At 37.3% G+C, this 15,419-nt stretch overlaps 2 protein-coding genes and 1 non-coding gene across 7 annotated transcripts; 1 reads left to right on the forward strand and 2 right to left on the reverse strand.

Moving 5' to 3' along the window:
- The first annotated feature begins 191 nt into the window (after positions 1-191).
- Positions 192-2,668, forward strand: LOC140801508 (uncharacterized). 2 transcript variants are annotated; one of them, XM_073156682.1, is made up of 2 exons: positions 192-260; positions 450-2,668. In XM_073156682.1, exon 2 carries the CDS (start codon positions 647-649, stop codon positions 2,375-2,377), a length of 1,731 nt encoding a protein of 576 aa, XP_073012783.1. In that variant the 5' UTR covers positions 192-260; positions 450-646; the 3' UTR covers positions 2,378-2,668. The 2 variants fall into 2 exon arrangements, with proteins under 2 accessions (XP_073012783.1, XP_073012784.1); XM_073156683.1 differs by having other exon boundaries at positions 221-260; positions 384-2,668.
- A 3,990-nt stretch (positions 2,669-6,658) lies between these two features.
- LOC140801414 (protection of telomeres protein 1a-like) lies at positions 6,659-15,264 on the reverse strand. 4 transcript variants are annotated; one of them, XM_073156522.1, is made up of 10 exons: positions 15,075-15,264; positions 13,900-13,994; positions 12,860-13,049; positions 12,322-12,401; positions 12,146-12,234; positions 11,307-11,585; positions 11,144-11,220; positions 10,709-10,767; positions 7,407-7,562; positions 6,659-7,282 (listed from the first exon to the last, which is right to left on the reverse strand). In XM_073156522.1, the coding sequence occupies exons 1-10, from the start codon at positions 15,205-15,207 to the stop codon at positions 7,058-7,060; spliced, it is 1,383 nt and encodes a 460-aa protein (XP_073012623.1). In that variant the 5' UTR covers positions 15,208-15,264; the 3' UTR covers positions 6,659-7,057. The 4 variants fall into 4 exon arrangements, with proteins under 4 accessions (XP_073012623.1, XP_073012622.1, XP_073012625.1 ...); XM_073156521.1 differs by having other exon boundaries at positions 13,900-14,036; XM_073156523.1 differs by having other exon boundaries at positions 7,051-7,282; positions 7,368-7,562; positions 13,900-14,036.
- On the reverse strand, positions 14,919-15,025 carry LOC140801523 (small nucleolar RNA snoR113). Its single transcript, XR_012111471.1, has one exon. It is a non-coding gene; the product is annotated as a small nucleolar RNA snoR113 (small nucleolar RNA).
- Positions 15,265-15,419: the final 155 nt, after the last annotated feature.

Consider the following 15,419-nt stretch of genomic DNA (forward strand, 5'->3'; position numbering starts at 1 on the left):
GTAAATTGGATACTTCTTCGAAACTAAAAATTATATGGAGATATATTAAGGAACTCCTCTAATGCCATCCCAGCCGTCCATCATCATCAGATCTACTCAATCCAAGTCTGGGACCGCGTCCGCCACCCCGAATACCAAAACTATTTAAGAATTAAGACTCTCTCTCTCTCTCTCTCTCTCTCTCTCTCTCTCTCTCTCGCCCTCATACTTCCCTCCGTGGCCTTTGCGGGTGGAAAACCGAAACCCTTTAAAGGATTCAGGTACGATTTCTACCCAATTCTCGCGCCGATCTCCTCCTTTTTCTCCTCCTCGGATCCTTTTCATCGGTAGCTTTTGATTTTCTCGATCGATTTCGATTTCGATTTCGATTGCCTTGTTGGTAGATCGTTGGGGTTTTCGATCCATTCCAAGTGGATTAAAACCCTAACGTCGGATCTTTCTTGTGGCAGCTGATCGTGTGTTAGAGCTGCGGAATTCCTTGAGGGGGTTCGGCGTCGAAAGATCCGATTTCCTTGGTGGGTTTTCGAGATGGGCTTCGGGTTCTTGATCGTAGCCGTGTGTCTTTGATGTTGGTGGGAAGGCAGGCTTTTGATGCGCCGAGTTGAAGGAGGATCGTGTTGGGTTCTTTTCTTTCTACGTAGAGGGAATGGCCGATGAGGTTGGCGAGCGTGGCAGAGGAAGAATGGATCTGAACCTCTATCTGTGGCCTCAAAACCGGGACGTTGTCTCTGATCTTGCGATCAGTCCTTTTCCATGGACGCCCTCATCTGCTGAAGAGAATCATGATCCTGCAAGCATTTCAGCCCCTTTGGGGTCTTCAATTTACCACGCACCATACTCCCCTTCGAATTCTCTCTATATTCCTGACCAGTTGTCCACGGACCCCACAGTCGCCTATGGTGATAATCAAAGTCTGGGTTATGCCTCGCAATGGGTTTGTCAACCAGATGTATCGCAACTTAATGCTATGTTTACTTCTTCACCAGCAATGCTGGAGATTCCTTATGATTCTCCAGCTTCTTTTGGAGTGGCTCAGGGAAGCAATGTCCATGTGCCTTATTTACCTGTCTGTCCTCCTTCATCCAGAATCCCACAGCAAGATGGCAATCCAGCATCTGTTGGACCGATCTTGCTTATTCCTGTAACTGATCTTGTGGCCTCTGATGACCGGTCGTCCTCACAACAACCACTCCAAGAATACCCACAACTTCGTTTCCAAAGATTGATTGAAGTGAGCCATCGGTGGGGAGTTAGACAGTCAGGTCAATCTGATCCACATGATACTGAGAGGCTTGATTCCATTGCACATCCGGTAACTAGTCCTGAAAGGTTAATGCATGATATTGTGAGCTCACAAAGATCTTTAGATGCTTCTAGAAAGAATAAATTGCAAGCTGAAGGCAAGGAAGCTATGGGTTCCGATAGGAAAAAGGAAGAGAGCTTTGAAAGTGCTGCAAATTATGATTGCAATATTTGCTTTGATATGGCTCAGGAACCTGTCGTGACTCCATGTGGCCATCTTTTTTGTTGGTCATGCTTGTATATATGGCTCCATGCCCATTCTGAGAATTCAGATTGCCCTGTATGCAAGGGAGAGGTACTTGAAGTTAATGTGACCCCAATTTATGGCAGGGGAGGCCCCGAAACCACACTTGAGAAGAAACAGGTAGAAGATGGGGACTCGGGTCTCAAAATTCCCCCTCGACCCCATGCAAATAGGAAAGAGAGCTTGCGGCAGCAGCTGCAGAGACCTGCTTCGAGAAGATTAACGGAAGGAACTGTGATCTCATGGAGGCAAATAATGGATGAACATTTGCAGAGAGGAGCTGAATCTCAAAGACCGCGGACTAGCAGGCTGCTAGGAAGGTTTGATGCTGTACATCCTACAGTTTTAACTAGGCTTAGGCCTCGGAGAATGCAAACGGGGGAAAGGCATGGATCTGACTCTGGTTTTTCTGGGTTGGCTGAAAGAGCAGCATTGAGTCTTCAAACTGATTCTGCGCATCTACTTTTCCAAGATGAAGTTGATTATGTACCTCAGCCTTCTTTGGGTCATGCGACAAGCATGAATAGGTTAGTTGTCACAGCATCTAGTAGTGGCGATAGGCAAGCGGAAGCATCCTCATCATCCGTCAATCCTCATGATACCGAGTCATTGTTTCTTAGGCCTCAAAGATCAGCAACAGTCGTGGATCAGGCCTCAACTTCCAGCACCATCGCTATTATAGAGGGGGAGACTTCTAGTACTCAGGACTTGGCAGGTCCAAATAGAGCTGGACATTCTAGGTCTCTCAGAAGTAGAGGAAGCAGAAGGTCTGCTTCATTTGATGTAGATGGTGGAGAGCTTTATATGCGTAGGAGGAGAAGGCAGAACTAGAACTCAATTTTCTATGTTGAAAGATCATTAATAACTCAGTTCTATGGTGGTTAGCATGGAATAGTTCTGAAGCTTCTCTAGTGACTGTAGTATAGTGGTTCAATATTATAAACTTCTTGGTCTTTCTTTTCTTCCTTATTTATTATTGGTTTTATCTGTTCAGAGCGTATCAACTATCAAATGAATAAACCCGATATCTCTAATGCTTAAGCAGAGATCTAAATTCTCAGTCTGTAGATGTGGATTCGTTTCATGCATGGAAGATAATATGATTCAATAGGTTTCTTTTAACTGTATGTCCACTCTGTTGTTGGAATCTTCTTGTTGTTCTATCCCTTTGCCCTAGTTCTTACGTTGCATGTTACTAATTGAAAAGCTGTGTAGATCTCTGTTAACACTTGGAATTAGCTAGCTAACCGCTTCTTTTATCGTACTTGGATGTCTGCCTGTTTGAAAAAGGATTATCTATTATGATCGCTCCAGTTTTCAAAACTTTTGAGTAGGCAAATTTGTTTTAATTCCTGCATCCATTGGCTGATATCCAGCATAGTCGATATCGATTTGTATTTTCAGTTCCGGTCTTGTAGATCAATCGTCTGGATCGACCTTTTTTTTTTGTATGTAGTGTGATATTTATGGTTTCCTCTTTGTTAACGTTTTAGGACTGGATCAATGACACTGTCGTCAGTTAAAATTAAGTCTTTTTTCCTACTGTATGCATTTGACTAGAGTACAACTTTGAAATGCCATTGTTGTGTGACTCTGTTTACTGAAGTGTTTGCAGAGGAGGCCATAAATTTATGCAGGTAGTATGCTTTTATTACATTGCATCAGCTTCTAGTTCAAGTAAAATGCTGAAACCTTCAATGTTTTTATAAAACGCTTTCCACTTAAACGATTTGGCACATTGTTAGTGTTCCGCAACCTAAAGTGAAAAGCTTATCTTATAAGCATTTTTAGCTTTTTCTTGTTGCAGAATGCTCGTGCATAGAGCACATAATATATTATCAGTTACAGATTTGCAGCCAGAAAGGTATAATCTTTTCAAATTGCAACAGTCTAATGTTACAACTGTTAATCTCTTTATGCGAATGGAGTCAGGTCAGATTGCATCGTGAGGACATTGGCTCGATGAATCGAGTCTATGTATTTTTTAATTAATTTATGCTTTCTATTTTATATAAGCCATTAAGACAAGATTAGTTAAGTCATGTAACTCTCAAAAGACAAGTTCGATTAAGTCAGGTAAGTCTAAGACAAGTCTAATTAAGTCATGAAAGTCTCTAAGCCACATTTAATTAAGTCATATAAACCTATAAAGTAAGTCTTAGTTGGAGTTGTATAAATCTTTCGAACTAGTCCGAGTTGTATAAGTCTTTAGGGTTAGTCCGAGTATGATTTATTATAATCAACATTTATATTTTGACGGCCTGAGCTTTTTTGTTTATTTATTTAAGCATTGAGAAATTATTTTCCTAGGAATAAGAGTAAGATAATCTAAGAGTTAAAGTAAATTAGATCTAACTTAGAACCCTAATTCCACCTCCAAATCATAGCTACCATTACCTTTACGAGCCATCCTATCTTATTACCGTCCACCACTACCTTTGGCTATCCGTTTGTCTCCGACGACTGTCGCAACATCGAATAATTGTTAATTTGTTCAATTCTGACATTTCTCCACTGTTTTAGTTTTATATTTTCACTCCTACTTCGGAATCATGTAAAACTAAAGCTATTAAATCTATGACTTTTAGAGCTTTATTCTATAAAAATATCATGATTTTTTTCTTACGTTCGTATCATTCTAAATCGTTCATAACATTTCTTATTTGTGAGTTTTCTACCGTGAAAACATCCAAAGATTAGAGGGAAAGAATGCAACCTCCGAGGGCAATCATTCCAACATCAGTTACACCTGTCCCAACAACAAGGGCATCGTAAGCAAATTATATACAAAATTCAGATGCAAAACTTCCACTGATTGGAGGTCCTAATTAAAGTTAGTATTTAAATTTGATGATTAGTCTAATAGCCTTGTCATCAATCTCTCACTAATTCTAATTGATCTAAGATGAAACATTGTTTTTCAGAAAGACAGAGAGACTGCCACATTTAGATACTGAAGAACATTTACAACTTATTATCCTACATTTTGAAAAAAAAAGATTGTAGAAAGCTAACACTCTTTATCATCAACAAAAAAATAATCATCAAAAAGCTTCTAAACTCATGACCACTAAACAATTATCAGTCAACTCTAAACAAAAATATAGATTTTTCTATGCAGAGATGATCTAGAAAGTAATAGATAAAAGAATCAGTAAAATTGCCGATCATGAATAACTACAATTAACTTAACTACTCACCAGTCTCCACAAACCTTTTACAAGAAGCTTCAAGTTATAGAATTAGATCTTGGATAATCAAACTATTTTTAAACCTCTAATACTGAATATTTACATCTCTACTGTCTATCAAATATCACAAAAATTGTAAAAAAATATATATTCAAACATAAACAATAATGAAGACATTTGGTTGATAGCATAACATCCATATATATTTGAGGATCCACCAAACACATGTAGAACAAGTAAACTCACATCAAATCATATTGAGAATAGAACTACTACATGAGAGGTAATAATGCCTAATGCTCTATAGGAGCTACACTGATCGACGAACTGTAGGAAGAGCATATAAGTGTTGAGACTCATCAACTATCTACAACGCACTAATACACATGTCAACAATTGTGCTCATTGATGCTTGACACTACTATCATCACCATTACTCCATGCAGCAAGTGCATCTGAGCCTCAACGGTGAATATCTGATGAAATATGAACTTATACCAAATACTAAGTAGTTTTAATTTTTTGGCAAACCTAAAATCTTTCAGAATATTATAATTATTACTAAACATACCACAGCCTCAATAGTTGTGCCATAGGGTGAAAATCGCATGTGTGGTCTATTTGATAATGACGAAATTGATTGTCGTATAATCCTCCTATAAAACAACATATATGGATCACTGTAACTCATCGCTGCAATCACCCAAAGATGAATCTATTATGCCTGCATGGTGAGCCTACCAATAAGTACATTTACCATGCTTATTGACAGTGTCTCGGAGAAGAACGAGGCCTTTGTGCATGAGAAAGGAGAAGAATTTTTTGGCCACACACGATTTAGAGTTAGAAGATATAAAACGAGAAAGGAGGAAGAAGAGGGTAGCTGGTTTTAAGTTGTGAAAGACGTTAATTTGTTCAATATTTCATTAAGTAAAATGCTGATCTGTTTAGCGTTTCATTAAGTAAAACGCTGATCTTTTCAGTGTTTTACTAAGACGCTATTAAGTTCATGCTTCTTTTGTACACTCAACCCCCGTCACCCCCAATTGACGCGCCACAAAACAAGTCTTTAGGTGTTGGGAAACACCACGATAAAAATGCTAACTAATGAGTGTGTACATCGTTTCTTTTATACTACTTAACAACTTGTACAAGGGGAGGTAAGGAAATCTGGTGGCTATGAATAAACATCATGAAGTGAAACTGTCGAATTTGCCACTGTTTTACCTGTTATAATGAAATGCTAAATTGATATGCAATTATTTTAGAGCAACAGTTAATCAGACTCTTTTTAGTAATAACTTTCAGGAGTGATTTATTTTAGTAAATTATATATATATATATATATATATATATATATTGGAATTGGTCAAAAAAAACTCTTTAGTTTTAACTGAAAACCAAAATGGCTCTTATTATCATTGAACACCCTACTCATGGATATTTTATCATTCAACCAACCTCTGTACTTTCCTTTGTATTGCCTCAAAGACGACTGCCTAATCTAATATGAAGTTACCTAAAAATTGAGTGAGTTAATTCGACTGTACATGTTTAATAATTATAATAATCTTAAGGTCAAAAGAAAGTGGAGAAGGGTAAATTGCAAAGGACAAACAGTTCTACTAACCTTAAAAGGAGGAATAACATTAGATATTTTATTTTTTCTTCCATCTGTAACTGTCGAGGCTAAATATTTTGACACAATCAAAGACAAATACAAGAACAAAATGTATGTTTACTATCATCTCTTAACATCTCAGAGATGCTAGAAAGAGCTCTTGATTCATTTGGTTGAACAACAGGTTCAATCACCACTTGTTAATCAAATTGGCAAGCATGACCCAAACAAAACCAAGGCTGCTCGCAAACAAGGGTCACTTTGCTGTAATCATGAAAATAAAAATAAAAAGAGAGCATATTGTTCTCTAAACAAAAGCATTACATTCGTAAAACAGCACTGCCTCCAATTAGCAAAGGCAGGACCTGAATAGTTTAACCTTCTCTCCCATATTACATTATCTGCAATGATCTGATAGACAGATGAACATGCATGCTAAAACATCCAAAAGAGAAGAAAGAATGAGCTAAAACTGACCTTTTCGCGAAATAATATTAAATATGCCCCACCTATGAGCCAAACGATGTGCACAGACATTTTCCTTTTCTCAGCTATACAAAAAGCGGAGCATTCTATTTGTTTCACTTCAGATGTGAAGTTAACAAGCATGTCCCACCACTGTCTGTAGACCTGTAGTTAGAATCTAATATGCACAAAGTTAAGGTTATTGATATTTGACTTCATGAGCAATGTAATTCTTCAACCAAGTAGCTTGGTACCAAAGATCCTGTATTTTCTACTTCCCCATGGATCGTTTTTATCTACATAATATGACTTTAAGCAACACCACACCCATGGTGGGTCTCTTCTACTAGCACAGTCGGGCACTCTCACTGCCCGGTCGCCAACTTCAGCTATACCAAGTAGCCTGTTCATCTTCCTAGTTAAAATATCTGATGCTGGATCACCGCCAAAAAATTTTACCTGACATACAGTAAGATGAAGATGAGAGATAAGATTTGATTGAGCATGTGCAATATGTTATTATATTCAAAGGTACGAGAAGAACCATTTATGCAAGCGTCGGAGATAAAACTCTAGCATTTACCCCATCTTCCTTGCAAATATAAGCATGGATTCTTGCTGTTGGATCTTCAAGAGTCAATCTGACATGGTTGTGTCCTTTCCTTGGAGAAACCATGTCTGCAGCTCGCCAAGGATATGCTGCCACCACGCGGACTATGCACTTGAACATGTGAGTAACCTAATCCATAGAGAAAAGCAAGATGAATATCCTTTCTGCTTTTATGTTGCATGTCAAACAGGAACTAGGAAACCATCCTTGTTTTACAAATACAGTCGACATGTTTGTAGATGAATATGTTTAAACATATCCAAGAAAAAGATTAGTAGATGTATAACAAACAAAATTGTATATCGTGTGAATTACAACATCATCTTGAAGTTGTCCCACATTGTTTCAGATCAGATTTACTATTCCTAGAAATAAACATGTGGACACAAAAAAAAGGTCTAGAAACATTTCTTAAGCAGAAAAAACTAGAATGGACAACGAGCACATGTACATATGCCATCAAGAGAGAAATAAATGTCCTAACAGAGACATGGAGCTCCAATGGGATAAATTTCACTTTCTTTATGCAAGCAATATTCCCGATATATTAATTTTTTCCAGCTCCGATATACTAATTTTTTCCAGCCCCATAACATAACCGTGTTCTCCCAAAATAGTCGGACAATAGGAAAGAGTCCATGGAACAATGAGGCACAAAAACTTTCAAAAAGCTCCTTCAATACGAATCTAGATGAAGCTCCATTTCGAGCTACAACTTCTCCATCATGTGCTATGTTATATAGTTTACGAAGCCATGAATCTCTAAGTTTCAACCACAACATACCAACTTAGTGCCATGCGAAATTCATCACTGCCACCCCTAATCATGATCATGAATGGCTGTGCCATGGCACGGCTCGTGTCGACCAGCGGCCAGCATGTGGCACTTGCCGGCCATGCCACAAGAGAAGGAGAGAAGAAGAGGAAGGAGACTAATGGCGCTTCACTCTTCGACCTCGTCGTTGCCACTCACCACCGTTGTCGCCCACCGTTCGTTGCTGGAGATGAAGGGGGTCCCAAGGTCTTCTTCCTCCTGGGGCTGGGGCTAGGGCATCCCCACGTGGGATGCAACAACGCCTTCATTGACGGAGCTCTCCGGCACGACAGGCAACAACCACGGTGAGGTTGGCAGCGACGGAAGCTCGACGACGAGCGGATCGCTGCTAGAAGGGGTGTCGTGCGGCACCCCTTGTACCATATGCCGGTCGGCACGACCATCGTTCATCATGACATCCGAAGTTCCTAATAAGCTTAAAACAAGGTTTCATAACTTCTAAATAATAAACCTAGGATTTTATTTGAAACAATTTGACTCTGGATGGGAACTAAATCAGACGCCTTTATTGAGAGTCTAAAATAGACTAACATAACTTCAATAAGCAAACAGTGGAAGCTGCTCTCAAACAGCCTAGAGGCCATCTAGAAAATCAATTTTTAAAACACAAACAAAATTAAATTTTGATATGTTACTATAAAAAAATTCCATCTGTTTAAATTTTATATTGAGAAAAAACAGTGTAATCTAACTAGCAGTGTTAAACTTTAGACAAATATTCCAAAAGACTTCCAAATGCCAATGTATATGGCTGATGTAAGCAATATAACTAATTCCATCAGACGTACTAATGTGGTGGCAACTCTGAAACCTTAAACACCTATTTGGATGTCGTCTAGGCATAACTTTAAACCATCATAACTTTAAATCAGTTTAGTGAGCATTAAACTAGCTTAATATCCAAATGGTAATTTATTCCAAAACCTACATAAAACCATTCTTCTATCTCATCTCCTCTTCCATCCAATCTATTATATTTACTAACAAAATTCAATTGCCATCTTGTCCTTGAAAAGATATCAGTTCAATCAACTATTATTTCAATTATTCCCTCCCTCTCTCTTTTCTCTCTCCTCTCCTCAGCTATCCACTATAAAGGGTATTTTATCACTTGACAATATCTCATAAATTTATTATATTTTTATGTCACATCAAGTGTAATCATGACACCGCTAAACCGATTTAAAATCAAACACCTTATTTTCCTAAACCAGTTTGAACTACCTTATTCAAGTTTAAAAAATGAGTGTAGTTGCAGATTCAGGAATTATACCACAACAAAACACCACCTAAGAATGGATGTATCCAGCCCTAGGTAACACAAACAGAAATTAACTTGAGATATAATGTTTCAGGAAAAAAACTCATTGCTAGGTCGTTTGTTTTGTGATAAAAAGGCTGCAGCCCTGTCATACCTAGGTCATGTACTCACATTCAATTGAAATCATATCTGACAGCTATTACATATTCAAACTTTTCAGTTCCTGTACCATCTGTCTTAAATTTCCACTATCAGTAGATTAAGCCATATTTACTGTAGCAAGATAATACAAGACAATCAGCTGTCTTAAATTTCCACTATCAGTAGATTAAGCCATATTTACTGTAGCAAGATAATACAAGACAATCTAAATTTCCACTATCAGTAGATTAAGCCATATTTACTGTAGCAAGATAATACAAGACAATCAGCTGTCATCATAAGTACATTTGGCAAGAAGTTACATATGAAAATCGAGCTCATAGTTGTGAGTTGAAGTCTACTAGAAAAGAATGTTCTCATTCTATAATAAGAAGAGAGTACTTAATCTGATCAATATGGATCCAAATATCCAATTAACTAATTACCATCTTCAAAGTTGTGCCAGAAATTAATTCCAGACTTAATTGAGAAACTATGCTTCCTTCCAGTTTGTGTATTACTTTATTCAAGTATATTATATCTTACTAGTTAAAAAAATATAAAATTCCCCAGATGTGCGTGAAGTACTTGATCATGTAAGAAGTGGACATCAGGTAAAAGCTAGTCATAGATCATAAATAAGGCCTCATGATTGGATAACTTCAACCTCTAGATTCTCATGGAGATCAACTGCTTGGACCAAAGAGAAGCTTGTCATGAACCACAGGGCATTTTAGCTTAAGAAAATAACCAACCTTAGCATTGCAGGAAACACTAACAACACAAGGACAAGTAATGCTAAAACAAGATTATATGACAAAGAAGCATCAGTTTGACAACCAATCTTTCTTCTTTATCTGAATGTTTTCTCTAAAACATATATTGAAGAATCATGTGCTTATTTCTCTAGAAATTCTGACCTTTAATTTCCATTATCTCACTTATATATTGTTTTCCATCATTCCTTATAGGAATAAACCAGACTTATAATATAAATAAATGTGACCTAAATAAACTTAAGAAAATGTAAAGGTAGACCTCTTTATGGATGAGAGAATCCATCAAGGTTGCATATGCTGCGTGCGCATTGTCCACCTCTGGAATTTTGAGAAACAACCATAAGTAGAATATAAACACACTAATTTTTCACTGAAGAAAAAGAATTAGAAAGTTTGATCCTACAATGATATAGATTCTGTAACTTAACCAAAACGATTAAAATTATTGATTTCTCAGATACACGAAGAAGCCAGCTACAAGTGGATTCATTTGTACAGTTAAATTTTCCTGAACAAATGAAGCTTTATTGGATCAATCTGCATAAGATTGATGAACAGACATATGAAATGAAACACAAAATGTGACTGATGATAGATGAAATTAACATGCTTAAATAATGAGACTCAAAAATCACAAATGGTTCAAGGCAAATCTTCTCATAAGGTCTCAGAAGTCTTTCTCATAACTACATACCTAAAGCATGAGAAGGCCAAGGAAAGCTTGTGAAAGGTTGACGTCCCACCTGAGATGTTATACGTTCGTGATACGCCCTAAATGAATCAACAGTATATGGTAAATTTTAGCATTATAACAAAAAAAAAAATCAACTCATAAAGTGCGAGGAGATAATAATTACTTTAGACAACTCATTACACTGCAATCCTCATTAGACAAAAGACGAACTTTACTGGAAGTTTGTAACACACCCTTCCAAATTCCATATTGTAGCTCACAGGTTATGTTGCATAATCTAACCCAATCTCTGCCACCTTGCAAATATGTTCTCTCTTTGAAGAAATTGTTAGTGAGTATTCCTAATACTGTTCCAACCGAAGGAAATGTACACAGAATCCCTCTCGATAAAGAATATTCTTCAAGATGTAGAGGCATCGGGGTTTTCCCTTCAGCATCAAGGCTGTTTTCCAAATAAAAGAAGAGAAAGAAATTGAATTTATTGCTAATCTCTCGTTAAGAAAGATTAAAATAACATATTGAGTGCTTTTAACTACATAACCATATTGCAAGAGGTTCTGTACAAGAAAGTAGGTTAGCCTTAAGTCAATTTTCACTGACCATAAGACATAATCTCCATAAAACTTCCTTTCAAGAAAAGTATAATAAGCTGTAACCAATATGCTGTACCAAATTAGAACAAACTACTAATCATCTTTAAAATTAAATTTCATAAACCCAACGGTTTTGGTCTTATATATAATATATCAGATTCATAGAAAGCAAAAAAAAAAAAGCTTGATTGATGCCAAGCACAAAATTCAAGGCTATCACTTATCAGCCTTATAAAATAAAGAAAGGTCAAAGAGGTTGGAAGATAGCTCGAGACCACATGTAATGAGGGAAGATAACAAAGGTTCAGGCTAATGCCAATCCAAAATGCCCATCTATGATCCTGAAGTAACTCATGCATTTCAAGTATATGATATCTAGCGAAAAACATCAAGATATATCAGTACTTACTCCATTTCTAGACTTGCAGGAGGAGTATCAGTTCCATCCCAGACAAAGAGAATCCACTCACCACTAGAAGTTTTACAGACATGAAGAACCTTCAACAGAACCAGAACAAGAAAATACCATGTTCATATTGCCTAAACCTGAACATATGCAATTAGCAGTTTGATAAATTAATATACCTTGCATACTAGATCACAGACACAACCACTCCTGATGCTCTTCAGTTGCAATTCATACTCTTTAGAAACGACGCAACCATCTAGAGAAATTAAAGAAAAAGTTGTTTAGAAATAGATAATGAAAGAAAGTGTCGTAATGTACAATATCTAAAACAAGCCATTAAAGTTACACCCTTTTTAGGCATAATGCCATACATTTTCAGTATCTAAGGACAATATATCTCACCTTAGAAATCAGCAAACCCATATAGTAACAAGATGGGTTAAAGTGATAACATGATATACAAGATCAACACATTTACAAACTGAAAAAAAGGAGAAATTTGGGTCTGCTACCAAAAAATTGAGTAAATTTTTTAGTAGATATAAAGAGCATTTGCTCGGTTGCACTTTCTACTTACACTAAAGCAACTCGAAATTCAAATATTAGAGCAGAAAAAAAAGAGAATTCTATGGCATAATAGACCACCTTACAGAGAAGATAATCAGAAATATATAATTCAAGAAAAAGAAGCCAAAAACTCCACAGTACCATCACCTGCATCAGGGGGTTGATCAACTAACCATGTCCTTAGCTGTGACAAATGTTCATTATCACGATCACTTTCACCATACTTTGTAGAAATTTGATAAGGCTTCAAATCTGTGATAGTTTTTCTGCTGAATAGTGCAAATGAAGAGAATCTCTTGTCATAAAGACAATAAAAACCTCCATCGTGAATTCTAATCTGCACAAGAGATACATCAAAAAGTTGTTATTGGAAAAACTTTTTGTTATTGAAACAACTTCAGAGTTCAGAAAATACATGTTAAATAAACGACTTGTGCTGAAAGCCTGAAAGAGGTTAGCCCGATAACGTGAGTGTGCGAATCATGTCCTTATAACTTGCCAATCTAGATATGGTCAATCTAACCAGATTCACTTAACATAAAGCTAAGTTAAATTGTTCAGGCAGATCAACTGCCTAGCACATCTAATCCAACACACCTACATTCAATTATCCATTCTTTTCTTAGCCTCAATTGACTTAAATGCCACAAAACTCTTCGATGGTAAAGTGCAGACAATGACCCAACCTCTCTATGACCTAGTGTCAAAATTTCAATTGAATTTGTCATGGACTGGAATAATAAATAAGCTTACCTGTTTACATGGACTTCGATAGTAGTTTTACTATTCATGACTTTCAATTATGTAATATGAAACTATGAAATAAAAATTCCATGATAGTAAGACTTGAAATCTAGTCATATCAACAACATAAAATAAACATTTGCCTTGATGAACATATTATATTTGACAGGACTTGGTACAATAGTAATAAAACAAACTAAGAACAATCAATTGCGAACATAAAAGAGAGCTTGTGCCATGTTTGGATAAAGAGAGATCATAATTTCCAGAAAAAAGAACTGTGCACTCAGTTATCAAATATACTGAAAATTACAAGTCCAGATCTAGTTATACCAGTATAGGATTTCAGGAAATTAATAGACACAAAGCACAGGCATACTGCCAACAAGTAAGAAGCATCTATCAGGTTGAGGGAAAAATAACAATTCCGGTTTAGCAGCTACCACGACATGATGAAGACTGATTATATCTCCAATCAACCTGACACACGGCAGCTTTGTCAGATTCTCCGCAAAGAAGTTCACAGGAATCCCAGGAGCTGTATAAGACTGATCTATTATCTTCAGTGTCAGGACAAAATCTGTAAGGAAGCACTCAGTAGTAAAGATATCATCGATCTGATTTTCTAGAACCTAGAAGTCAAGTACTTATACATAAACAAGTTTTTGAGCCTAGTTGCCTGGTCAGAAAAATGGGCGGAAAGCACGGGCTGAATCTTTTACAATTTTCTCTCATTCATATCAGTGGTAAACTAAAGGTCCATCACCATTTATAAAGTGAAGCATTTTTATAGCTACCAGGATCGATTAGTCCATATTCTAGGAGTATACAATCAGATAAGCATATATTTTTTGGATAATCTCACACCTTCTTAGATACTTCTATTAAGAACGGAACTTCATAAATTAAAGCATTACGCGACTTGCGTATGTACACAGGGATTTAATTCATGATATAACCCTCAATAAACAAGTAGAAACATCCACCCAGAAAGCTTTACATGCTCAAATCCTTCTTGTTTGATAACCTCACTGTGTATTATATGTTATACAACTGTCTATCATAGGCTCTACTGAGATCCAACCCGGTAGCGAAACCAAAAGCAGTAAAAGAGCATGGTGCTGCCAATGTACTGCCCTTCCCAAGAGAGGGGTCTGGCTAGGTTGGGTGGAAAACCGCAACCGATATTGGCATTTTCATAACCGAGCTAGGTGCCCATGCTCGACTTGTTTATACTAGAGAGTAAAGACGGTTTACAATTACTAGTCAGTTATGTCTGACCCATCTACTAGTCTTTGATCCACATCAACCAAATCACTTATTTTGAACAGGTTCAGGGTATAAAAACTGAAACCAAGATAAATGAGTACCAAATTTGGGCAGGTGACATAAAATTGAGATAACACTTTCTAAACCAACAAGACCCTCCAAGATCACAAATTTATCTGTTCTGGGATCTCAGCCGGCTCAGATAACACCTTACGACGAGTCGCATCATTCTACCGCCAACCCAAGAACACAAAATTCCTGAGGGCAGACGTGAGACCGGCCTTTTTATCATCATAGCCAACCGAAAAATCTACAGAATACGACAGATCGACAGGAGGAGGAGACGAACCGGTTCCTCTGCTCCGCTTCGGGTTGCCGATCTGGACGATGACGGCGAAGAGATTGACCTTAGACCCCACGGTTTTCAAGGCATCCACTAGGGGAAGGTAAACGTATTCCCGCTCCTCTTCTCCCGTTTCCATTTCTTTCCCCGCTTAAAACCCTAGCTAAACCCTCTCTCCTTCGAGAGGAGAGGGAACGATTAAATAAGTGCCTCTGATGGGCCTGCCAAAAATGGCTTGGGCCGTTTTTGTATGAAAGCGGAATCTCATAGTATGGCCGCGACGCCCTCAACCGCTTGTTGGCGAGATGGAGAATTGCAGGCAACCAATCCAAGGGAACAAGAGTTTCACAT

The sequence above is a fragment of the Typha latifolia genome, chromosome 14 (genome assembly GCF_019914945.1).
Source record: "Typha latifolia isolate L0001 chromosome 14, TyphaL0001v2, whole genome shotgun sequence".
Lineage (NCBI taxonomy): Eukaryota > Viridiplantae > Streptophyta > Magnoliopsida > Poales > Typhaceae > Typha > Typha latifolia.

Coding starts and splice junctions, on each gene's coding strand:
- LOC140801414 (XM_073156521.1), bottom strand. CDS start 15,207: ATGGAAACGGGAGAAGAGGAGCGGGAATACGTTTACCTTCCCCTAGTG. Junction 10,768..11,143: donor TTGGCCTTCTCATGCTTTAG/GTATGTAGTTAT, acceptor TCAAAATTCCAG/AGGTGGACAATGCGCACGCA. Junction 7,563..10,708: donor ATTCTCTCATCCATAAAGAG/GTCTACCTTTAC, acceptor TCTATGGATTAG/GTTACTCACATGTTCAAGTG.
- LOC140801508 (XM_073156682.1), top strand. CDS start 647: ATGGCCGATGAGGTTGGCGAGCGTGGCAGAGGAAGAATGGATCTGAAC.